Here is a 25,853-nt window from a genome sequence, read left to right as displayed (position 1 = left end):
ACACAAAGTTTCAATACCGCAAACAGTTCCAACTAGCTACTATTTATCAGAACAGATATTACTTCAGTGAAGTCCAACTAATCACGCTTGGAACTGTGTGACGAGTATATAAAGAACTGGTTCCGAGTCGCTATCTAGATACCTGTATCTATGTGTTCAAGGTTTTTAATATGTAACATAGGAACATATTATTGTTTATCTATCTATCTCCATCTATAATATAAAAATGAATCGCAAAATGTGTTGGTAAGCGCATAACTCAACAACGCCTGGACCAATTTGGCTAATTCTTTTTTTGTTGTGTTTGTTATTGTCAGGAGAAGGTTCTTATGAAAAAAAAATAGGGTAAAGTAGAGAAGTCAGTTGACGGGAGCGAAGCCGCGGGCAAAAGCTAGTCTATTATATAAAAATGCCACTTTTCGTTGTAATTTTATAACTCAAGAACGGGCTCAACTATCGAAACTAAATGTTAGGCTTTGTTCGGACTATTTAGTAGATGGTTTATGTAAAGTTTGCAGAAAATCGGTCGAGTGGCTCTTCAATTTTTTTTTTATTATTTCACTTTCATATAATATAGCGAAACACGTACCGGGTCGCTAGTTGTATTAGAAACCTTTATTTTAAGTATTTTTAAATGGAAACGTATATCGAAAGGCAAAAAACAAAATACATAGGTAATAATGAAACATATGTAAGTATATCTTCTTCCGTCTTCCCAATAAAGGGTTTCGTAGCTAAAGTAACATCCACATGTCATGAAAACTTCCTCCGTATTTCCGAAGTCATGTTAAATTGACTGTCATTACAAACATCTTTGACAGTCGTTACGGGAGTCAGAAGCCAGAAAGTTTGACAACCAATCTTACCAAAGCGTATCGAGTTACCTGGGTAGAGATGAGTAGGTACGCGTAACTGGTTTGAGGAGGTCAGATAGGCAGTCGCTCCATGTAAAACACTGGTACTCAGCTGCATCCGATTATACTGGAAACCGAACTTAATATAGTTGAGAAATGGCTGTAGGCAGATGTGTTTGTCATCCCAAAATTATATAGAGCCAGTTTTGAAAGGAGTCTGAAGTCTAAAATTAGCAATATGAAAGATATTTAAAACACAAAAGCTATCTTCGTACATAAATCTGAAAATATTTCCGAAGAACTTTATAGTTTCTTAGCTGGTTCAGTTTTCATTGAATAAAACTTGAATACTTGTAGCCTTAACTTAATTTATACTTTCTTCTTTAAGTTGTTCGAGAAGTTGGCTTATGAATATTATGGCTTCGATGTACAGACTTTAAGTAAAATATTATTTTTGATTAAGTGGTTTTGTTCTAGCCTAGAAGTGAGCTAGACAAGTTAGACTTACTTTTTAATTGATTATAAGAGAACTGTGGAACTAGGAAAAAAAAACAGGAATAAAATTCCTGACTTTTCCTTTTTTGATCCTAGATTGTGCAAACATTTTATGTGACCTATTATTTGGAACTTCAGTTACCACGCTAAACATTACCTAATCCTTAAAGGTACACATCTTCCGAACTTTTTGATGAAAACCAGCCAGTTTTACAACACGAAAAATCTTCAGACGCCCGAATAAAAACTAGCCTATAACTTTCCTCGATAAATGCGACTATGTAACACTGAAAAAAAATTCCAAATATTGAACCTTAATAAAGGCTCGGAGGAGGAGAGGACCTTAATTCCTGATATAGCGGGTTCAAATAAACAATCTCTTCAGCTTTATTATCATTATCAGAGTCCAAAAAATACCTTACCTAACATAAATATCTCTAACAGCTACCTTCTTCCCCAGGATGTGGTCCCTCTGGCGCGCGTGGAGCGTGTTAGCCTGCGCGTACGCAGTAGCGGCGCAGCGCTTAGATCAGGACGCCATCTTGTCGCCGCGGCCGGCTCGGGTGAGAGACCGCGACCTTGCGAAGGCCGATGAGCCGACCTGCGACCAGCTGAAGGCTATGTGGAGGTAAGGGAATAGATATACTAAAAAAACCGAAAATGTTCAACTATCGCTGTTCATGAGATACAGCCTAGTGACAGACGGAAGGTGAAGTGTTAGGGAACGGGGTCTCGTCTTTTCCTTTGGGTAACGATCCCTAAAATGAATAGAGCTGACTAAAAGTATTCTAAATATGAATCTAAAAATACATCTTCCAGCATCGTTCTTATAACTATTAAGGATAGTAAGTCCTCCGAAAATGAGTTTAATTCTTAGGGTCATGGTATCCATGAAAATGCAGAAATTAATCTCAAATGTTATGCCGCAATAACTTCAAACGTTCATTTTTGATTTGAACTTTTACAAAACCTTAAGATGCTACCGAGATACGCGATTACCTACGAGTACCTATATTGTGGAGCACAAATTGTGGTCCAGGAATAGACTTTAGATAATCCTATTCCGTACTAACCTAACTCAATCATTAAACAATAGATTTGCCAGGCAATAGACAGCTATTTAATTGTCAGCTCTCCAAACAAATGACAGTATATTACTTGCAAAATAAACGTTCCAGATGGACGACATATAATATTATACAGAAAACAGAATATTACTTGTGAAATACTCTCAAGATATTTATAAAAGTCAAAGAAAAGGTAGTCACGTATCATCGTCGAAATCCCAATAAATATTTAGTCCTCCATTAATAAATAATACAAAGGCTCACAAAAGCCTTTACTGGATATAAATAAATCGATAAATCCCGGGTCTCAACGCAAATATTTGCGACAAACATTATTTTCATATCCTTTGGCGAACACACGAACGAAACCACTAAATATTTGGTGCCGCCTACTTGTGAATTTTTCGCAGGTTACGTCGAAGTTCCCAAGTCCCTTTTCCCCCGACAATAAGCCACCGGTATGCCGCATAAGGGTCTCAACACATTTATCCGACGCAGAATCGGTTTAAGCCGAGTGCGTATCAGCACACTAGCTTGACTTATTGCCGATCAGCTATACAAACGTTTCGTTTTGCCATCGGCCGGCGGCACGACGCGTTGTCCGTATTAGTAACACCCTTGCTTAGCCATTTTTATAGTCCCACTGCTGGGCACAGGTCTTCTCTCAAACGGAAAAGAATTGAGCGTTAGTCACCACGCTCGTTCAATGTATGTTATTGATTTCAGAGTCTATAGTCCAGGTTCCCTCAAGATGTTTTCCTTCACCTTTCTATCAGCCATTGGTGTCTAAGATATACTTAGAAAGTAGACCCATCCTACGTAGAGATAAAGGCTTTTTTGTCAATTTTTAGCCGATGTTGCGTCGATAAATGTGGGCAGACCCTAAAATATCATCGTGGCCCCCATTTACATAATTGCCATTTCTCCCCCGGAACGGAATTCAAATGGCCGATATCGGGCCTCTCTTCAGTAACATTCGAAGATAAATGAATACTTTGATAGTAATTGTTTCGAGACCTGGGAAAGTTGATTCAATTTGGCAAGTTATTGGATAAATATAAAATGTTTCTTTGGTAAATATTATTTTGCGTGGGTCGGCGTGAGGCTGTTTGAAAGGGTTTTTTACTGAACAAATATAAACAATATTTTGACTCGGATGCGATTTAATCAAAAATGATTAGGTACTAAACTTACCTCCTGAAATGCTGATCCTTCAATAAAATTAATGTATTCAGTGTAATCGTACGACGTTTGCCGTGTAGCGACGGCTTAAGAATACATGTGTCGCTACCCCCTTCTTCCAGTGGGTGTCGTAGAAGTCGACTAATGGAGTCAAAAATGCACCGAACACCGTGCGAGAGAAGGAAAACTCGAAAAAAACCCTCTATCAACCCGTCTGGCCAGCGTGATAGCAGTAGGCTAAATTCCTCAATGTGCAGAACGAAAAAGCCACGGCCCCTAGTTCCCGGCAGTCCCGCTATTCCCGGTCACGGTGGCGACCGTGGTTACGGCGGGACAGGGGGTGCGAAGAATCTCCGGGTTACGGGAGGCCACCAAACACAACTTACTCTTGCGACGTACAACGGCCGCACGCTGCGGCTTGACTCGCATCTGGCGCAACTCGAGGTGGAACTTGGGAAGATTAGGTGGCATATATTAGGGTTATGTGAAGTTCGAAGAGAGGGGGAGGACACCATAACCCTCGAATCAGGTCACCTAATGTACTTCCGAGAGGGAGACCAACAATCCCAAGGTGGCGTTGGGTTTCTGGTAAATAAGTCCCTAGCTGATAACGTTGTGGAGGTGTCTAGTGTGTCGAACAGGGTAGCGTACCTTATCATAAAGCTCACCGACAGGTATAGCCTCAAGGTAGTGCAAGTGTACGCACCGACCTCGACACATTCAGACGATGAAGTGGAGGATATGTTTGATGATATATCAAGGGCCCTCCACTTCACTACAAAGACCCATTACACCGTTGTCATGGGGGACTTTAACGCTAAAGTGGGAGTACAGATTTGCGGCGAATCGGCAGTAGGATCCCATGGATTTGGAAGCAGGAATCATAGGGGGCAAATGCTCGTCAACTTCCTCGAACGCGAGGGGCTCTTTTTGATGAACTCCTTTTTCAAAAAGCAGCCCCAAAGGAAGTGGACGTGGCAAAGCCCCGACACTATGACTAAAAATGAGATTGACTTCATCATGACGAACAAGAAGCACATATTCAGAGACGTCTCCGTGATCAATAGGTTTAATACCGGGAGCGATCACCGACTTGTCCGAGGCTCTCTGAATATCAACTTCAAGGCCGAACGTTTCCGTCTGGTGAAGGCCAGGCTCCGACCAACACTGCTCCAAACCATGACAGGATCTGAAACGTTCCAGTCAAATCTGGAGAACCGATTTGCCGCCGTGGAAACCACAACAGACGTTAACCAGAACCATGAATATGTGGTTCGGATCCTCAGGGAGGAAGGTTCGCGATTCTGTAACATGCAGCGTAAGGGCAAGAAATCAAAGCTTTCGGAAGAGACATTAGGGCTTATGAAGAAACGACGTGAAAACCCGCCTGTCACTTCGTCAGCTAAGCGGGCTCTAAACCAAGAGATCAACAAGCACGTACGACGCGACCTCCGGTGCTCCAATACTCTTGCCATTGAAAGAGCAATTGAGCTGAATCGGGGGTCAAAGGTGTTCGTACAATCTCTTGGAAGAAGCCACTTGACGAAGCTGACCACAACAAGTGGAGAAGTCGTTTCTTCGGTGCCGGCAGTCCTTTCGGAAGTGGAAAATTTCTATGGCCGGTTATACGCATCGCATGCATCTCGACCTGATCCCGGAAATGAGGATTCTAGAGCCACATTAACACGCCATTTCACCGAAGACCTGCCAGAAGTCAGCAGTGGCGAAATCGAGATCGCTCTGAGACAGCTCAAAAATGGAAAAGCCCCTGGCGAGGATGGCATTACAACAGAGCTTTTAAAAGCAGGAGGTGAGCCCGTACTGGGGGAGCTCCAGAAGCTTTTTAATGCCGTCCTGTTTGAAGGGAGAACTCCAGAGGCGTGGAGTAGGAGTGTTGTCGTCCTGTTCTTCAAAAAGGGAGACAAAACCCAGCTGAAGAACTATCGACCCATTTCCCTCCTAAGCCACGTATATAAGCTGTTCTCAAGAGTGATCACGAACCGACTTGCGCGAAGACTCGACGAATTCCAACCACCGGAGCAGGCTGGGTTTCGGAGCGGATATGGCACCATAGACCACATCCACACAGTGCGGCAGATTATACAGAAGACCGAAGAGTATAATCAGCCCCTGTGTCTAGCATTTGTGGACTATGAGAAGGCCTTTGACTCGGTTGAAATCTGGTCTGTTCTGGAGTCCCTGCAGCGTTGTCAAGTAGATTGGCGATACATCCAAGTGATGAGATGTCTTTACGAAGCCGCTACAATGTCCGTCCAAGTACAGAATCAGCAAACAAGGCCCATACCGTTGCATCGAGGAGTGAGACAAGGGGATGTTATTTCCCCGAAACTGTTCACTAATGCAATGGAGGATATGTTCGGGACGCTGAACTGGAAAGGACGCGGCATCAACATCAATGGCGAACACATCTCTCACTTGAGATTTGCTGACGATATCGTCATCATGGCGGAAACGCTGCAGGACCTACAACAGATGCTGAACGACCTGGCTGAATCTTCTCTACGCATCGGCCTACGGATGAACTTGGACAAAACCAAGGTCATGTTCAATGAACATGTTCTACCGGAACCGATTGCGATACACGGCGCCATTCTCGAAGTTGTTCGGAAATATGTATACCTCGGGCAGACATTGCAGTTAGGTAGAAACAACTTTGAGGACGAGGTGAATAGGAGAATTCAGTTGGGTTGGGCTGCATTTGGGAAGCTACGTCGAGTCCTAACATCGTCGATCCCACAGTGCCTAAAGACAAAAGTCTTCAATCAGTGCGTCCTACCTGTCATGACTTACGGAGCCGAAACGTGGACACTGACGGTACGGCTGGTCCACAAGTTCAAAGTCGCTCAGCGGGCTATGGAAAGAGCTATGCTCGGCGTTTCTCTGAGGGATCGCATCAGAAATGAGGTAATCCGTCAGAGAACCAAGGTCATCGACATAGCCTACCGAATCAGCAAGCTGAAGTGGCAGTGGGCTGGCCATATTAGCCGAAGAACCGATAACCGTTGGGGTAAACGAGTTCTAGAGTGGAGACCACGCCTCGGCAAACGTAGTGTAGGACGTCCTCAGGCACGGTGGAGTGATGACTTGCGCAAGACGGCTGGCAGGAGCTGGATGCGAGAAGCCGAAAATAGATCTCAGTGGCGTGCACTTGGAGAGGCCTATGTCCAGCAGTGGACTGCGATAGGCTGATGATGATGATGAATCGTACGACGCCGTCGTACTCTGTACAATTATTGTAACCATTCTTTATTTAACTAACATTTTTAACCGAGTATGTTGTCTTTTAGGTTCCGGTTGAAATAAAAATAAAATCTAAGCCTATTGTTCTTTAATAACCAAGAATTTACCGCGAAAATGTTTTGTTTTCTATAGTCAGTTTTTGGAAGAGTGCCCAAAAATGGCACTATAATAACTCATTGCCAATATTCTGTTGGTTATGGCTTGGGAGTGTATGAAACTGCACTTAATTTGCAAACGGTGTCAAAATCTGTTTTGTAATGGATAATAATTATACATTTATGAGAAAGAAATATGTAAGTAGAACATTTGTTATCGAAATCGTGTAGCAACAGTTTACTGGTAAGTTGGTTCCACCATTTTTTCTTCCTAGCAAAAACTCTTAAGGAATGGTAAAGGGCGGGCCTTTTGGGGTTGTCTTTTGAAGTGCTGGCTTGCAACCTACTTTGAATAAATGTTTTTTTTATCAATATTTTTATCTAGTAGAAAAACAAATGTTTCGCGTTGATCCGTGTTTATTTCATGTTAGAAGCTAACTATGCAATAAAAAATTGCTCTCAACTCTGAACAATCCAAAACCACAAAAAAAGGAAAATTCCTTCCTACTTTTTCTCACAAATTAATATTACAGGCATCACCCTTATTTGTGGGTAGTTACAAAACTGCCAGATGTCTGTCAGGGCCGTCTGTCAGATCCATGTTAACCCTCCCACGCCTGACGTGATATGCATTGCAGATAGTACCTGTTTAACCCTCGTCTGCTCGTTTAATTAATGAAAAGATGTGCTAGTAGAGGGTTAATGAAATAGTTTGTTATCTCATGAATTATGTTTTTGTGAGAAAGGATATTAAGGTACGATTTATGCTTGGTAACTATAAATTTTGTTGCTCATTAAAATACCAAGGATTTTAATATGCCTTGTACCTAGAATGCAATAAACATAGGTATGATACAATAATTTGGTTCTTTGAACTTTTAGCAAATATTTACTGTTCTGTTTCAAAATAAAATATGGTGTAAGAAACACACGAGTAGACCGTTACCGACCGAGAGTTTTTTTTAACGACGTCAAAAATCATCAAATGACCTCTCCCGCTGTGGGTGAGCAACGGTGAGGGAGTGTCAGACTCTTACTGACTAAAAACCGTCGTGTTCCGTCATAGGCCTTTTATGTGCCAGGGCCACGGTATCTCTGTCGAACAACCCGCAGCCCCGGCAGGCCTTGGCCCTACTGGGCCCCGCTGACACGAGTAGACCTTAAGAACACACTGTAGTCTACTACTTTAAGCCGATTACTTTACTAACAGTTTATTTTGAAGGTAGGTAATCGTGAATCCAATCAGACTTTTTAGTCAGTCTAGGCCGTTGCAATGTGCGTGTTACCGTAAGATTACAAACATCGTTAGATTACAATCTATCTCGAGAGATTGTAAACTGTCGAATTATTGTGAACCGTAACATCTGATTGCAATTTAACGCATTATTTTTCGCTATATTATAATCTATCGATGAGAAATTGTCAAATTGTCAACTGTCCGAAAGCTCTCTCTGATTGGTCAGTCTTTTTGTAAGATCGACCAATCACGACCAGCCGTTCTGTTCCCATGGAGTTCCCGTAGAGTTAGGAATGAAATAGAGGTGTCAGTTAAATAAAATAAATGCTCTTCAAAAATTCTTCAAGTATTAAATTTATATAAAAATAACTCTTATAAAAATACAGTTAGGTATTTTGTCTTCAAATACAAACTAATATTTAAAAATAAAATAAAAGGGGTGCTAATTAAACAGGCTTCTTTTTAATATCATTATTCGCCCCCAAAAATGTATGTTGCCTTCTAAATTACTAAGTCAGCCACAATTAATAAAGTGTCGAGCATCTAAATAATACTATCTTAGCCACGAGTTATCTTCCACTCTAAATACAACTCAGCATGATGGTTATTTTTTTGCATCTAAATTTGTAGCATGCATTCTAACAGTAAACTTCTTAAATACTATTAAATGACATCATAAAAATATTTATTTACCTTCTAATTTTTTAACTCGTACCTACTGAGTTTTTTGTTTAAAATATAACACATCCCATATTAATTGACCCAGCATGGAAGTAAGCATGCAACATGCAGCAAGCATAACTTCTGTCACGGCTCCGGCGCTGCGGGGCTCCGGCGGTCCCATGCGAGCTTATCGTCGCAGATGGTTTTCACGCTCACCACCGCAGCTTCGGCTTGCTGGCCGGCTGAGCCGGCCAGCCTCAGCCGCGGCGGCGAGCGCTGAAACTACCTGCGCCTCAGCTCGCAGGCCGCCTCGCCCCTCCGCGCCTACGCGGTTTTGAATTGCACTCTAGGGGTAGGGCAGACAAGACTACGTAGAGTCGGTTTTGCAGCGATTCGTTTTCGTCACTAACTTCAATTTTTAATACAATTTTTAATTGTGTGTAATTTGAGTCTTAAAAATTAAGTACAATTTTTGATTTTATAAAAAATTAAACCGTCACTTATTTTTGCACGTCAAAGAGCTGTGACACCGGGAGTTGCAAAGAACATTGTCTTTTTTGACGTTCTACCAATCAGCGCGCAAGATGCATTCCGTTCTACGCCAGTTGACAATTTGACCGCTCTACATCGCTCTCGATCTTACAAAAAGACTGACCAATCAGGGAGAGCTTTCGGACAGTTGACAATTTGACAATTTCTCATCGATAGATTATAATATAGCGAAAAATAATGCGTTAAATTGCAATCAGGTGTTACGGTTTACAATAATTCGACAGTTTACAATCTCTCGAGATAGATTGTAATCTAACGATGTTTGTAATCTTACGGTGACATGCGCACTACCATCCATCCTCAAACTGATTTATGAGCCCGATCAAACTGTCGGCCAACTAAAAGTTTTGCAGTTTTACGTGGGCTCTTAATATAACAAGTATTTTAATTAACAATAACTACTTTAAAAAACTTAAATAAATTACCAACAGAAGTCTTTCAATTACTACAAATTTGTTTTAACTTCGCAAAGATATTTATAGAAAACTACGCGCTCCTTTTCACTATAAAGTTGTGAGCAACAGTTTACTTTAACACAAATAATATGTACGTCAAACCAACAGCTACAATTAATAGTACATGTTAAATGTCTTTGATTAATAGCCATTGTTCTATTAATAATATAAACTTTAGTCCCAAATTTGACCGAGTCAGAGGTATAATTACCAAAGTCATTGTACTTAAGACTAAAAGGCGATCTATATTTAGATGTTTACATCAAACAATTTGTAATCTTGATGTTAAATCACACTTTATGGACTCTACCAAAGATTTAGACTGTATAAAAGTTCTGCCTCATTAGGACGCCAATGGCGACGTCGCCGGCTACGTATCCAAGCAGTTCATATTGAAATGTATGGAACCTAACTCACTTGGCTACGGTTTGGCAACGTCGCTAAATTGGAAGCGTGGCCATGAGCTACAGTGCCCTATGTGGCTTCTGGCCGCTCTGGCAGCTCGGTGACGTTGCCAAGGATGCCACTATAATGAACACTGTAAAGTGCACCTCCTTCACTCAGTCGCCAGTGTGGTCACCAGTCAGCGTGCCATTTCTTCAGCGATGACGTAAAGAATTGACTGTCGAGACGCCATGGCGTCTCAATGAGGCAGAGCTGTAAAGATTTAATATCTATTGTTGCTGGGGAGTTTGTTTCGTCACTTCTTCTTCCCAGCAAAAACTTGTAGGAAGTGGTGAAGCGTGGGCGTTTGGGAACTGTCATTTGTTTTTGACGTTCAAAAAGGGCGGTTCAGCAGCCGAGATTGAATTTAAGTTTTTTGAAAAGAGGCCACGTAACGGTAAATAAAGAAAAAATGGTAAATATTGGCTAGTTTATTTTTTTGGACAGTATGCATCCATCTCTGTTTGATTTGTCTTGTAAAAGGAAAGACACAAATAAACTTATACCGTGGGAGGCTGAAGCCTAAAGTTAGCGCTGATTACATTTATTCTGAAGTTAGCTTTCTAAATCTATACTAATATTATAAAGAGGAAAACTTTGTTTGTTTGTTTGTAATGGCTAAACTCAAAAACTACTGGACCGATTTTAAATATTCTTTCACCATTAGAAAGCTATATTATCTGCGCGTAACATAGGCTACCTATATTTTGTCCCGGTGTGGGCAGTAGCTCCTACGGGACTCGGGCGAAACCGCGGGAAAACGGCTATAAATAATAAGTACTTACACTTATTCCAAGTGAACGACATCATGAGCAAAACTAGATAGAAATTAAAGCTTCGCGTAAACCAGGTCAACAGGAAAATATGAGATATTTTATTTTCCATTCAATATTTAGAACAAAGAATTTGTGTTAGAAAATAAAGAAAAACAATGATAAACTCTTAAGTACCTACTTAGTTGTTTTTGGACTTAAAATTTTGATAGTTACGAACTATTTACGGACATTTATGAATACCTCCATTATTTTTAACACTCAATTCGTAGCCGTCCGGTATGTAACTACGTAATGCAATCTAAGTTAGGTACAGATACCGGCACGGATATTGGGCTCTCGGCGGAAGAGTGGGGATCGCTTTGCGCACCCATACGCATAAGGCAATAAGGCAGTAAATCGCTTCTGCGCAGGTGAAGGTCATGGCCCGATATCCGTGCCGATAACTGTACCTAACTAATTCAACCATTATCCAAGAATTTAAGCAGTTGTATGTAGTTCTGATGATGGTACTGTCGAACTGATCTGACGATGGGGTCGGAAGATATGAACTGGAACTTCATGATGGATCATCGTATCGTAGCAGGAATGTGTCTGGACTAAAGAGGGCTTCACCCACGATACAGACTGTTCTTTGCTCACACCTACGATTTAATCAAACAACAAAATATTTGACACAATATTTAAGTAGGTAGGTACCTATATTAAATTGGTCACCCACATATCTGCCCACAAACCGCTTTATAATCTATGGTCAACAATTTAGAGTGAACGCACCAAAAAATATCCAGTGGTCGGAAATAATAGGATTTTATGCTCCAATCTACCATACAGTGGCGAGGCGTCCTTATAAGCCGATTCCCATCGGCTTCCCTTTCGAATTTCAAGAAAGAAGCATAGGTATAAGTTATAATATAGGTATAGGTATAATTAATATAATCATTTAAACCACACAATTTAAATATGTAGGTATAACAAAACGCCTACCACCGTAAAAAAATCGTTTATAAATTACTTGAAACATTTTGCTCCTACTAAACAAGCCGCGGCTTCCTCCTCCATACAAAACTACGCTTCCGTGACGTCATCCACGCCGCGCCGCGCGATGTTCGCGGCATAAGGGCGAGCGGTAAGCCGGCTCACGGAGCGGGTTCCAGCCAATCAAAACTCGCGAGTGAACGAGAAAGAACGCGTCAAGAGTAGAGTAGCTATATCTGTCTACGCGCGAGTGACAGCGCTTAGAGCTCTCAAATATGTAAACAAACAAATCAGACAAATTCACTCTCATTCTTCTTATTTTGTCTTAGATAATACCATTAACAATTTGTTCTTTGTACTACTTAATTGAATAGTGTATGTATCATTTAGAAATAACATAGTTCGTGTGTGTACAATATTTTATGTTAAAGTGTTTTAGTTACATTATATCAACATAGATGGCGTTGTGCATTTTTATGCAAATCCTGAATCGCGGTGTTAAGATTCTCCGCGATTTAATGACCCTACTTGGGAATTGATAATTTTTGTGTTCACCAATAGTGGTGTTCAAAGTTGCTATGTGGCAATAACTTGCTATATGCGAAATGCTATAAATTTTTATTATGCTATTTTACTTGCTATATTTATAGCATGCTATTTTATGCGTAGGTTCACTAGGTATGTGCGAATAAAGCAAGCGCAGTGACTGTTTGCTGTAGTTGCTTGCTAAGTTGCTATACAAGAAATTAATAATATTACATCGCGTTTATGAATTCTTACGATAAAATGGAACAGTAAAAAACCAATGAACTTTCCTTCATACTTTTCAGTAGTTTTCAGGCTTAGACTGTCTTTAATTGATTTTACGCTATAAATCAATAATTTGTAAATATACATTTCGGGCGTAAGTGTTTTTATGAAATAAACTAGGTATGTTATGAAAAGCAATTATAGGCGTATTTAAAAGTTCATTGATTGTATGTACAAAAATAATCTATTTAGCGCGAGCGACCGATAGCAAACGCAAAGCATGCGACGACTGGCCGCCCCGCCCACCGCCGCGCCGTGTCTGCTACTCTGCTAGTCTGCTATGGCTGCGATTGCGATTCTTGCATGATGCGAGTTGCGACGCGCGACGGACAGAGACAGCACGCGTGTGATATTTTATTAGCAAGTTAGCAACAACTGTGAGCCACGATAGCATTTGCTATATGCTATGCATAAAAAGCACGGTGCTATATTTTGCTATATGATATATTATCCACCACTATTCACCAAGTACATAATTTTGATTAAGTAGTCGGCAGTATCATTACTCCCTACTAATCCCCGCAATCGCACTGTGACCTGGGCCTGGTACTCAGTACAAGTAAAGTGTGTGTAGTGAAAAAAATAGAGGGACCTACTTTGAAATGAGTTATTTTGATACGCAGACAGTTTGCATCAGTTTCTTTTTAGTGTACCTACTTTTAAAACTTAACTAGGATAGCATTTATCGCATTAGACGGTTTTCCCATAGATTATTTACTTTAGGAAGGAACTTATTTTTCAAGGTTAAGTTTTGAGAATAAAAACGTGTTATAAAACTCGGGCACGCCGCTCGGGTGAATTACCTACCAATAATACGTCAATATTAAAATTTCTAACGTCCTGACGGATTTATGAAACACATACCTACGATAAATATCAATGGCTAACAGGCTGTTGTAAATTAAATACTTAAAAGGTATTGTTTCTAGTGCCAACTTTTCTCAGATTCTAGTAGTTAATACCTATACCTAACTAAAGATAATAAAGTTTTATAGATATTAATAATCTGCCGAATTCCTCGAGAAAACATGTTCAAACTATCAGTCTCTCAGTCAGTGCTAAAAGGTGGACTGAGAAATTACCTCCATTACCTCTCCCCCCCATCCTTGAGTACCCCCCCCCCCCCAGTTTTTTTTTGCTGCGGCTTCCCTATTTCATTAAACCACCCTTCGCCACTGCTACCATACATGGTTGAGCTTAAAAGCTGCAAAGCTAATCGGCTGTTAATCTGTTTACAAAATACTCTAACGTGTTAAAATGTAGACCTTAATCAATTAAAAGCAATTAGGATAACGCTAATTCAAACATTTTATGAATATACTCGTTCCTATCTAAATAAATTTAATTCAAAATGTACATAGATTGGCAATCAATTCATGATGGAAAATGTATTTTATTTGAAACGTTTTGTAAAAAGCCAAAGGATTTCAGATATACTTATTTTATTTAGCTATTGACACCCCACCGCCTCAGAGCATTGCTTGAACACATGTAAATATTTTAAGGTTGAGTTTACTCGAGATACTTAAAATTATTTTGAGATTTGTAGATTTGGAATAAGATTTTGACTTATCCTTCCACGTTCGATTCTCCCCGGGTCCATTTTCCTGCAAAAGCATAACAAAAATACATTTTCTTTACAATATTAGAAATCGTACGTCAACACTAACGAGCCCCTTTGTCCTCAGATTTTCCAAGAGACAGGCGCGTGCGCCGGAGATCATGAATGAAGTGAGCACGTACCGCGACCCTCTGATGTACAACGAGTGGCCAGTGTACACTGCCATACCCCGAGCTGCGCCCAGGTAAATATAACTTACTAATACTAGCCTATGATGTCCCACTGCTGAGCAAAGTCCTCCCCATCTCGCTTCCATAGTTCCCGATTGTTCGACCTAGTCCACCAGTCTCGATAATAGGCGTCTCTTCCGAGGCCTACGCCGTCTGCGGTCTCAAGTATATTAAAATTGAATAAAGACCTACTTAAGTTTTCAAACTCTATGCCAAGACGATCGAAATAAAAACCAATCGCGTCCGTGCATCGGAGACAGGAGAGCAATTTAAGCCGTCAGTATTACCACAGGTATTACGCTTGATCTGTCTCCGGCGGTGTCCGATTACCTTCCCATCGGGCTATGAGTGTTCAAGAATAGAGAGTGCACCTGTGTCTGTGTATAGGTATGCTTGTGCACTTTTTTATGAACTTTCTAACTTCAGGTTATAATAATTCTAAAGCTATTTAAATAAAAATCAGTAAAAACTTGCTAAACTAGTGGCCTTAATCCAGAAATCATCATTAATCATACGAGTAAACCTACATTATACTTACCCTGGTACTACAAACTACACAAAGCTAGCTATGGGCACGTATGTACCTTTCACGGCAGTAAAAAAGTATTGACTATAGAAAATGGAAAATATTTTTTCGACGAGTTTGTTTATTTTTTGAAGTTGAAACAACAATGCGTGATTTCAACATTTTTTTGCGGAAATAATGAAGTATTGCGCGATAACACAAGATATGACTTTCAGGATTAAAAATGCTCAAATGCATCACTGTTGACAAAAACGCTGTTGATAATAAGATCTGTTTATGTGCAGGTTCAGATACCAGTATCCAGCGATTCCTCGTGAGGCTTACGGCAGGGTTGTGACGAAGGCACCTCCCAATGTCGTCCGCACTCCTGACTATGATGAGGTAAGAATTTGCTATTTCACTTACTAAAGTACTTTACTATAAGATATCCGCAGTTGTAATTTACGGCTCGATTTTTTATCATAGCACAAAATATTAAGAATATTACAGTTTAAAAGCTGGTGGATAAATAACAGTCTCACGGGTCGATCGCTCATAAGGTTGAGTGACGCTTGGTGACGCCGGTACGTCGGTCGTATTTCGAAAGACACGTAAAATTGGCAAGGTACGAAAGACGTTGAACCGAAACCTAGAACCAACTTGACCAATGTGACAGTTTTCTGGGAAAAAATGACATTAAAACAAATACTCACAAGTGACCAGATTGTTTACATTATAGGTACCTATAGGGAATACAAAATCAATAGCGATATTAGCCGGATCAAGAATTCAAGGCGCTCCGAAATACACGGAATTTCCGAGGCAGTCCAAACATTGTATTCAAGTTCAGCTTAAGTATTTCAAAAATTTCCCAAAACTTTGATAATTTGCATAATAAGTTGATACTTTTGTAGCTTCAGGCTAAACTTCAAATCGTTTCAAAGTTCTTCATTATTGAATGTTTGCAAAACACGTGACGCCGACTCCAGTCTACTTTCTGTAACTCAGATTTAATCCTCACGTGATTCTTTCGAGGTATATAAGTGTAAACTTTATTTCAAAAGCAATCCTAAATCTTGTAACTTTATTTTGCTCTCAAAGTCAAACATTTTATTTCAAATAGGCCTATAAAACGGTTTCGAAACTAGCTAGTTGCACGGTTCCAATAAGTGGGTCTCACGGAGAAGAACTGGTAAATAAAACTCTTTTTAACCATACTATCTTCCGAACCACATTTCTTACCCAAAAAGAAAGTACCTATATATTCTGAAAGATAATTATATAGTCTAATAGGTACTGCCCCCTTGGTCAAGTTACTAGAGCCGCATTAACTGGAAGAAGCTTTTGACTACCTACATTTTAAATAAACGTAAGTTTATACATAGTGCTTGTGACAGTCACACAATGTTGCGTTTTTGCACTAATTTGAATTGATCACAAAAAAATGTATGTATAAAATAAAAAAAGGTCTCATAAGCTAGATTAGGCAAATTACTTCGTCTAATCTAACTTAAACTATACATACTCCTAGATTGCTTTTCCCAGCATACTAAGGAATTAGATAAGGTTTCGTTGGATCATGGAGGGTCGATTAAGAGCTTATCGCCCTTCCGAAAGGATCATCAAACTCCCACACATCTTTATGAAATATGGATGACTTCCTTATACATATTACAAGATTATGTAGAAACATTCCCAATATCTATATGGGTTAACGAGCCTACATTAATATTTTTGACGCGTCATATAAAACGTTCCGTAAATGACGTCGGTAAATGTGCCCAAAAAATAGTTTTAAAGACTTCCCAAGGACGTGGGTGAAACCACGAAAATAGCCGCTCCAATACTATAAAAAGATTTATAAGAACTCGTGACTACTCAAAACCTATAAATATCTTTAACCTACCTAATACAAAAAACCCCATACTTTTGTTCGTGACTTCCAAAAACGAAACGATGTTAATAACTTCCAAAAATAGCACTTTCTTTTGTCGCATCTGACATCTTGTTATACTGCTAATACAGCTAAAAACAATAGTCATTTAAAAAAGCAATACAAATCGTCCATTTTCTCTTGACATGTTAAAGTGGCGCCACTGTCTTCGCCAAACGTCATACGACCTGTCAAATGCCATACATTTTTAATTTAGTTCCTTCTTTCGCCACCTGTCAATTTGCGCTGGTTTTTTCATACAATGCGGGCGACAAATTCATTCAAAAGCGTACAATGGCGGGTTTAAAACAAAAGAATGTAGCTATCAAAGAGCCTCAGTCATGCGTTGAATAACGTTTTCTTTCTTCTTTTTCATGCAATTCGCCAATTACGTGGGTTTTTTTGTCGTGTCAATGTGAAGTAGAGTATTTGTATTTTCAATAGGTTTTATTTTTAGATTATTTTATCTCCGGTGAGAGTTTTATCAAATGCTGCTAGAATATGTAATATGTTCACAATATTAGTTGCCTTCCTACTTAGCCACCCACTATTTACAACAAACTAATTGGATGTGGGTTTGTAAATCATGCTGTTATATTTCATATTTATGATGTTTCCAGGAAAATAATAATTATATCGAGTTTTAATGGCACCTAGTCGGGATTTTTCTTCATATTAGTAGTATAAGATTCAACCCACCTATTTTACTATGTAAAAGAAAGCTACTTAACATATAAATCAATACTTACATATTGGCACGACATATTCTGGGTAACTTCCTACTAGAAAATATGGCCTATAAAATTTTCCCATCAATCGCCTACTCTTGGTGATTTATAGTTGAATTTACGCTAGCATAAAAATAAGTAGGTAATCTTGTAGAACCGGGCACGTGTCTCGCATCAAATCTGATAAACTACGAATAAATCTTAGAAAAAATATTTTGTACTAAAGCTCCAATATGTTACAACCTTGAGATTCGTCGTGACGTAACACTCAGACGGAGTTGTAAAGAATAATACTTACTTTCGACATACTTATCAACTGGCCCTGTGGCGCAACGGATAACGCGTCTGACTACGGATCAGAAGATTCCAGGTTCGAATCCTGGCAGGGTCGCGACGATATTTTTCCTTTTTTAATATTTTTATAAGATAAAAAAACACTTGATTGGTAGCTAATTAAGGGTGAAAGTGCCCCCATTAATCTTATTCCTTTTTGATGTAATGAGAACGGTAATTGAGTTCTTAAAATTGCACCCATCTGAGTCAATTTAGCCTAATTAATTGAATTTTCTTGGAGCCTGGTCGAAATTGTTGTAATTAACATTTTGATGTTATATTCTGTAAAAAAAGCTTTGAGTCATTGATCAATCTTTCAAAATTTTGTTAGTGAAACTAAAAATATTTTTACAAAAGATCAAAAAAGATTCTTACGATTTTACCTAAAAATAAATACACACAAAAAATATTAAATTAAAATAGAATGTTGTATGACCTCTTTATTACTTACGAAAAATAGCAATACGTAATCTAAACTTCTAAAGTCCGCCTATTTAAAAACAAATTTACAAAAAGTTAGGTCTGTAGACATCTAATCAGAGCATTTTGCCTTTGCCACAAAAAGTACAGCCATTGTCCACAGTAACCCTATTTCCACGAAATAACTGTAGTGCCTCATTGGGAATCATCCCTGTGACCTTTTACGAAATGGCTAGTCATTATGTACAGTGGCTACCCACGCTAATTACAGGCATTCATCCTAGACACTGGTTTATTTTATGTACTGTATTGTGGGTTTTCGCGGGAATTTTAATTTATTTAGAACAGCGCCATCTATTGGTCAATAGCAGTAACTTTATGTATTATTAAGTTTTTGGGTCATTGTTAATAATGTTGTTGCTAATAATAGAAAATGTTTTATTAAATACACGATGAATACAAATGTGGCAAGAAACAAAAATAATCTCCGCGTAAAGTCCAGTATTTTTAAAATCAAACTGTAATCGTTAAACAAACAACAACAGACTCTTCAATGGTTACCTACATGATGTGTGTATTTACCATATTATTTGGGATCCCACTGCCTCTACACTTTTAATTTTATTTATTTACTGTATTACTGTCGTTTATATGAATTTTAATCTTTTTGTCGTAGATGTTCGGCATGCTAAACGTGCCGCACACATCTGGCAAGATCCTCCGGTACCCTGGACCCTCACGCCCTCGAGGTGGACCCACCTTCATGGTTCCTCCGCAGCGAGACAGGTGAGGAACTCATCACCCTCACATTTGAACTTAAATTATACCAGACGGGATCGGAAACATTTTATTTTTGTAATTTTCCACCGAGACTTGTCAAAGTTGGCTTCATAATCAAACTTTGATTTGATTGGCGAGTTCGCCAAAAACAAATGAAATATTCCCTTAATTAAAAAGTTAACATAATATTTTAGACTACGTACTACACCTTTTTTCTGGTAAGAAATCATCAGGTCATGCTTCCCGCTTTGGGTCCTCTGTAGGTAGGTACAACTTTAGGTGTAGAGGGGAGTTATCCTTAGGCACTATAATATGTCCTGTGCCACTGGCTGATCTCCTTATATGAGAACAGCCGCCGTGGCCAAAACCAGCCGACGAAATTGGACGCCATTAAAACCTGAATGATAAACCCACTAATTATGCCAACAGGTTTGAGGCTCTGAAGAAACTCATCCGTCAGGAACACGTCCGTGAGCTGCAGAGGAAGTATGAAGCTGAACAGAAGCAGGAACTCAAAGACCTCACCTCCGGACGCGGGTAAGTTTATACTGCATATTTATTTTTATATTTATTTACTAGCTTCTGCCAGCGACTTCGTCCGCGTTAAATTTGGACTTTGCGTAGAGAGAGAAAGAAATACTAAACACCAGCCAATCCAATTCTTAATCTATGCGACATGCGTACCTACTACTAATTCACCTAAAAATAAATAAAATGTAAACTATTATATGATTGTAATTGAACGAATATTTAAACACTACAAAAATAACTAATTCTTACCTAACTTAACAACAATAGAAAGTTAAATTATATTATTTAAAGACGCGCTGCAAGGTTTGTTAATATCAATTATTGTCGGTCAATAAGGTTGAACACTCTGAACGTCTATTCGCACCTATCGCATCAACAGCCAAAATATTGTATGAAGCTCGCGCAGCCACCGCGCCGCGAGCCGCGTCGAGCGCGGCGACCGTTACACAAAAATGATCCGTAATCCGTGTTACACACCCGATTTAACCTGATATAACCCATATGAGTAATTTAACTAAATACATATACTTGCTTACACAACATTGATTTTATTTTTTATTTAAAAACAAAGTTTAAAATAAAATGCGGCGTTTAATAATAAGTCAATGTAAATAAAATAATATCAATTAAATAGTCGTTTTAAGCAGTAGTTCATTGGTTCAATATAATTGTTTAAAATCCTATCAAGATTATTTTATGTAAGTACCAACTAGGTACCTACCCTTAGATACTTTGTTAGATGAAAATAATTTATCGGTCAATCTAAGGATACGACTATTAATAGTAACTAGTCAGTAGTTGTGGGCGTAACCAAGAAACCGTAACCTAATGTTATAAATAGCCTTTTGTCGAAGGTCTTAAACGGACCTAAAATCATCAGTAGATAGACAAATGGTGGAATCGGGCGTTACTTTGCGGAAATCCTTTATATTCAATATGTACGTCATTTGAGAAATAGGAAAATGACTATAGACTGTTTGTTTAATCAATGCACAGCCGAAACCGCATGTAAAAAAGTTCCAAGCTGAAGTTTTCGTAAATTCCCAAGGACGAACATGAAACTTGAGAAAATCCACGTTTCAAATAAACCTTACAATGTTTATTACCAGCTAGCTTAGCTACAAATATTTAGAAACTCAGCATCCTTACAAAACTAACAACGTAACAAAATTTTTACTCGGATGTCAACAGCCTCGGTCACCACGGCCTGTCGTGCAGTCGGAGTGCGGGCCGCATACCACGACATGCGAATATCAACGACGTGATCCGTCGGGCTCTTGTTGCCGTCGGCGTGCCAGCCGTACTTGAACCAAATGGTTTGGCACGCGACGATGGCAAGAGACCAGACGGCATGTCGCTATTTCCGTGGAAGATGGGTAGGACTTTAGTGTGGGACGCGACCTGCGTCGACACTCTTGCGCCATCCCATCTTCCTAGAACTGCGTGTTGTGTTGGCTCCGCCGCCTCACAAGCAGAGGACCTCAAACGGCGCAAATATAGTAGCCTTATCGGGAATTACATGTTTGAGCCGTTTGGGGTTGAAACTCTCGGGCCGTGGGGTCCGAGTGCTCACACGCTTGCGAAGGAAATTTCTAAGCGCCTTGTTGACACTTCTCGTGACCCAAGGGCTGGCTTTTATTTCGCACAGAGGTTGAGCATTGCCATCCAACGTGGCAATGCTGCCAGCCTTCTGGGTACATTACCCAGTGACAGCGATGAGGAGCAATTTTTTGATGCAATGTATTAGTTTTAAGTTGTATATGTAAGTTTATTTTTAATTTATAAAATTAATGTAAATATTTTGTAAATATTATTAAAGATAAATAAATAAAAAAATTCACAGTAAAAAAGAAAAAAAAAAAAATTTTTACTTCAAGTAAAAACCAAACAATGATTAAAAAACTTTTAGGACGTTCCAATCGGAATGATTACTCAATTCAGTGTTGCCAAACTAATTTCAAAAGTCCCACGCGTGTGCCGGTAAATTCTCCCCGTGTTCAATGAAGCCACACAGATGCAATAAAATTATAGAAAAAAGGACTTTTAGTTTACCATGCTCAATTACTCATAAATAATTAAGTTAAAAATATGGCACACGTAGGCGATAAGACCTTTACTTTTTATTTTAAATTGAAAGATTCAGTTTCAATTTATTATTGCAAAAGCTTGTTAGTTTGTTCAGTAAATACTTGAGTTTATAGATACATGTATGTAGATATAAGTGTATACTTAATATTTATAATAAATTCAAACAAAATAATGTTGCTGAGAGGTTGGTCGCACCTCTTTCCCAGCAAAACCAAAAGGGCATAATGCCCATTTGGAAACTATCTCTTGAATAACTAAAAATTACATTAAAGACGTAGGTTTTCTCAGGTCAGTTTGACTTTAATAGCTTTTAATTTTCAAATTCACTCGACAAAACACAACTCACAAAAATTGACGCACGAAATAAAGTCCTTTTAAAATGTTTGGGCGTGTTCCGTTAATCCGACCCCACGCAGACATTACTGCGCGCTTTTTTCTCAAAATTAAAAGCGTCGCAAAAGGAAACGTAAGGAAATCTAAATGTTACGTCTGTATTCAGTAATCTGTTTTTTTCATATTCATGTTAAGTTGATTATGGAATCTGTTGAGGCAGCGCATTCAGCCGTTGTATCTTTATTTCAGAATTGCGTTGGTGTCTTTGTTTTCGTTTTTAATTTATATGTTTATTGGAGTTGAAACGAACGTTTATTGGATGCCATTGAAGAATTGGGTGCTTTTGTGCGATTTATTTAATGGAACCTTATTGGAAATCTAGTGACGTAGTTTAATGGATGTAGGAAGTGAGAGGGCGTCATATAGCAGATATTTTATGCGTTTAAATATTAAGGCTGGTTGTTTGACTGGAAAATGTTATGCAATTTAATTTTCATTAGGTATATTGCCTTCACTTTTTTTGTTTGTTAATGATATATTTTCTATATCGTGTCGTTTTTCCTTCAGTGATGACTACGTGTACGGCACATATGGAGAGCAGGAGCCCCGGGGACTGCAGACTCTTCAGATGGAGTATCCTGCTGATGAGCCCACTTCCAGGCACAGCAAGTAAGTTCTTATAGTTATTTTTGTCACTCCATAGGAAGCTACCTTAAGGACCCTGGAGTTTTAGGACAGACTACTTACTTCATAAGTTACAGTATTGCAAAAGCCTAAATGTGATCAAGACATTTATAAATAAAATAAAATTCAAGCAGGTGTGAATACTAGTTATTTTAGGGCGGATCTCATCCTCATAATTTTTGTAAATGCCAGGTAGAAAACACTTATCAGGACTTCAGAGATCTTGACATTTACCCTATTGTACTTTCTAATACAATAAAAAGGAAAAAGATTTTGTTTGTATGCAGATATTGTGTTGAAGCCAAAGAGGAATGTTCTAATTATAAAAATACTTGAACTTTGACGAGGAAAATTTTTATTCCTTTTATGGAGCTTTTATGTTTAAAGTTTTCATTAAAGCAGTTTGCTTATGTATATTGTTATTGTTGTAGGAAGCCGCCAGCTGGGAGCCGCCAGATCTCGCAGTTCTCGCGCTACTCCGACGTGATGCTGCCCCCCTCTCGCCGCGCCATCTACCACCCCTACTTCGAGTACGCAGCCCCCGAATTCGTCCCCTACTACTGAATCTCCTCCGGGCTCTCGGACCCACAGGACGAACCCACGTTCTAGAACATTCTACTGCAGGGATTAACTCCCTTATTGTACAAAACCTTTATGGGCTTTAATTCCAAATATCAGTACTAAAATGTCTTATCGAAAGCATATCTTTAACGCTTTCGCTTCGACGATACTCGTCATATAAAATGCGAGCTTTCTCTGCATTACCTTTCAATATTTTTATATTTATAAACCGAGGTTTTTTCGATGTAGATATGCGATCTCTGAATTTTAATATACCCTTTTGAATAAACGCATTGTATTTTTCGATAGGTTTAAGGATTTAGGATTTCTTCTTGGAATGTTCGAGTCCCTAGGTCGAACGGACATTAATAATGTTATACGGTACTTCCGATGTGACAATAAATACATTATATACGATTCGAGCAATTATCTCATTGCCGTCAATTCCAAATAAGTTAATCGTGACAATAAAATGTAAAAAAAAATGTAATCTGACAATAAACTGTATGGATGTTTACAATTTGATGTTTAGTAGAATTTTAAGCGTGAGAAGGAAATATCCATTTATAAATTAGGTGTTTAATATTGGAGTATTAAAATCGGTGGCTAGCCAGTTGGAAGTTAATATCTGCTTTTCGCTTCGATTCGATTCGTTTTCTGAGATTTGCGCTACATGAAATGTGTAATAAATAAAATATCAGATTACGTTCTTGATGTGAAGAAACTTTTTATTAACGTTATGAGGTACAGTCTGAGCCCGACGACCTCTAACGAATCGGAGCGAAAAATATTTGTCGTACCTTCGCCCTTCAAACAAATACTCTGTAGATACCTAAAACGATATATTTACTTGTAATCAGTATTATAAGTTTATTGTTGTCTTAAGTGTGTGTCAAAATTATTATGATATATAATTGTTGTATAATTTTCATGCAGTCCGCTGCTCGTTTACATTGTTTATTTTCAATAATTGGCAGTATTACTGAATTGTAGAAGTAACGATATCTCATGATCTCTAAATGTTCAGTTATCTCCCGGAATAGTTGATAATTGTTGTGATTAGTGGCTAAGTATATCGTTACCATGTATTATAAATCAAAAGCCTTCAGGACGGCTAGGTGGGCTTCGGCTGTGCGGGTACGCGGTACTACGTAAACTTCGAGTGATACGAATAGTTGCGCAACCGAATCCCGACAGAAAATGCTTTAACTACATTTAAATGTTTCATGTTTATTGTAAAACATAGTTAACTGTAAATTAGTGATGCGCCGTTCGCGGCTTACTGAATATTTGTGTACTATTGGATCCTAATATAGGAATGACGCAGCCTCAGCGCGATGGATGAGTGCCATTCCGTCAAGAAGTCACACCAGCAGGCTTTCGATGTTTTACTCTCATTAAACAATGTCATGTCTAGCCCTCGTGAAAAATATCCTAACTTCTGTACTTCGTTGGCCGCCAACGTGATCTCAAACAGCATTGCAGATGCTACTGTATAAAATTAATCGGAATCGCACTGAAAGTGAAGGCTGTAATTCTAAGGATGTTGTTACCTATTTGTGTACTATATATATTATTATTATATCTAATCAACTATCGACATATAAGTATCGACGAGAAGTCGGCATAAACTCACAGACTATAAAATTTGGCTTTAAAATTATATTACACGTCATAATATATTGTGGCTTTAAGAAGTCAATGAATTCATTAATCTTCTATTTATTAACGTGGACTGTCTTACGACGGTCCTTATCCTACATGTTACGATTTAGCGAGATATCTATACATATTTTTATTTACATATAATTTTCTAACAATATTCTGTAGAATTTTACAAATTATTTTATTGTCTTTTAAAGTCATTTAATAGTTAGGTAGTTAGTCGATAAATACCATGAGTAGTGTTTATTGGATGCGTATTACAATTAAACTAGGTGTATAACTAACGGAAAATATATATGGAAACATTTCAATACCTAATAGTAGTTCTTCACAGTTACATATCCTTATGATCACATCACATACGTAACTCACACATATGAACTTAGCCATATCAATGAATATAAATTATTGTAGCGAATTATCGAATGCATACAGCCAAACAGCCGAACCCTGGATCAAGAATTAAACACCCATAAAATTGGGGAAATGTTTTACTATTGCAACACTGCGTGCACGCTGCTGGCACCACTAGAGTGAAAGTGTCAATGATCTAATAAAATCTTCAATTATCTTGTCAATTTTACAGTTTACTTGAATTGTCACATTATAGATATGCATTCGATATTTCAAAAAAA

The 25,853-nt window shown here is 38.6% G+C and overlaps 1 protein-coding gene and 1 non-coding gene across 2 annotated transcripts; both read left to right on the top strand.

Moving 5' to 3' along the window:
* The first annotated feature begins 1,810 nt into the window (after positions 1 to 1,810).
* LOC124642711 lies at positions 1,811 to 25,853 on the top strand. Its single transcript, XM_047181314.1, has 7 exons — positions 1,811 to 1,977; positions 14,555 to 14,671; positions 15,468 to 15,564; positions 19,253 to 19,362; positions 19,786 to 19,893; positions 22,876 to 22,977; positions 23,424 to 25,853. Exons 1-7 carry the CDS (start codon positions 1,811 to 1,813, stop codon positions 23,554 to 23,556), a joined length of 834 nt encoding a protein of 277 aa, XP_047037270.1. The 3' UTR covers positions 23,557 to 25,853.
* Positions 18,142 to 18,214, top strand: Trnar-acg. The gene has a single exon. It is a non-coding gene; the product is annotated as a tRNA-Arg (tRNA).

This window comes from Helicoverpa zea, chromosome 25, assembly GCF_022581195.2.
Source record: "Helicoverpa zea isolate HzStark_Cry1AcR chromosome 25, ilHelZeax1.1, whole genome shotgun sequence".
Taxonomy (NCBI): domain Eukaryota; kingdom Metazoa; phylum Arthropoda; class Insecta; order Lepidoptera; family Noctuidae; genus Helicoverpa; species Helicoverpa zea.
The sequence above is the reverse complement of the archived record's forward strand: the minus strand, read 5'-3'. Positions and strand labels throughout refer to the sequence as shown.

Bases quoted from the DNA above. Each gene is read 5' to 3' on its own strand.
- LOC124642711 (XM_047181314.1), top strand. From the start codon at position 1,811: ATGTGGTCCCTCTGGCGCGCGTGGAGCGTGTTAGCCTGCGCGTACGCA. The intron at 19,363-19,785 runs GTGAGGAACTCA...TTATGCCAACAG, and splicing joins GTTCCTCCGCAGCGAGACAG to GTTTGAGGCTCTGAAGAAAC. The intron at 19,894-22,875 runs GTAAGTTTATAC...TTTTTCCTTCAG, and splicing joins GACCTCACCTCCGGACGCGG to TGATGACTACGTGTACGGCA.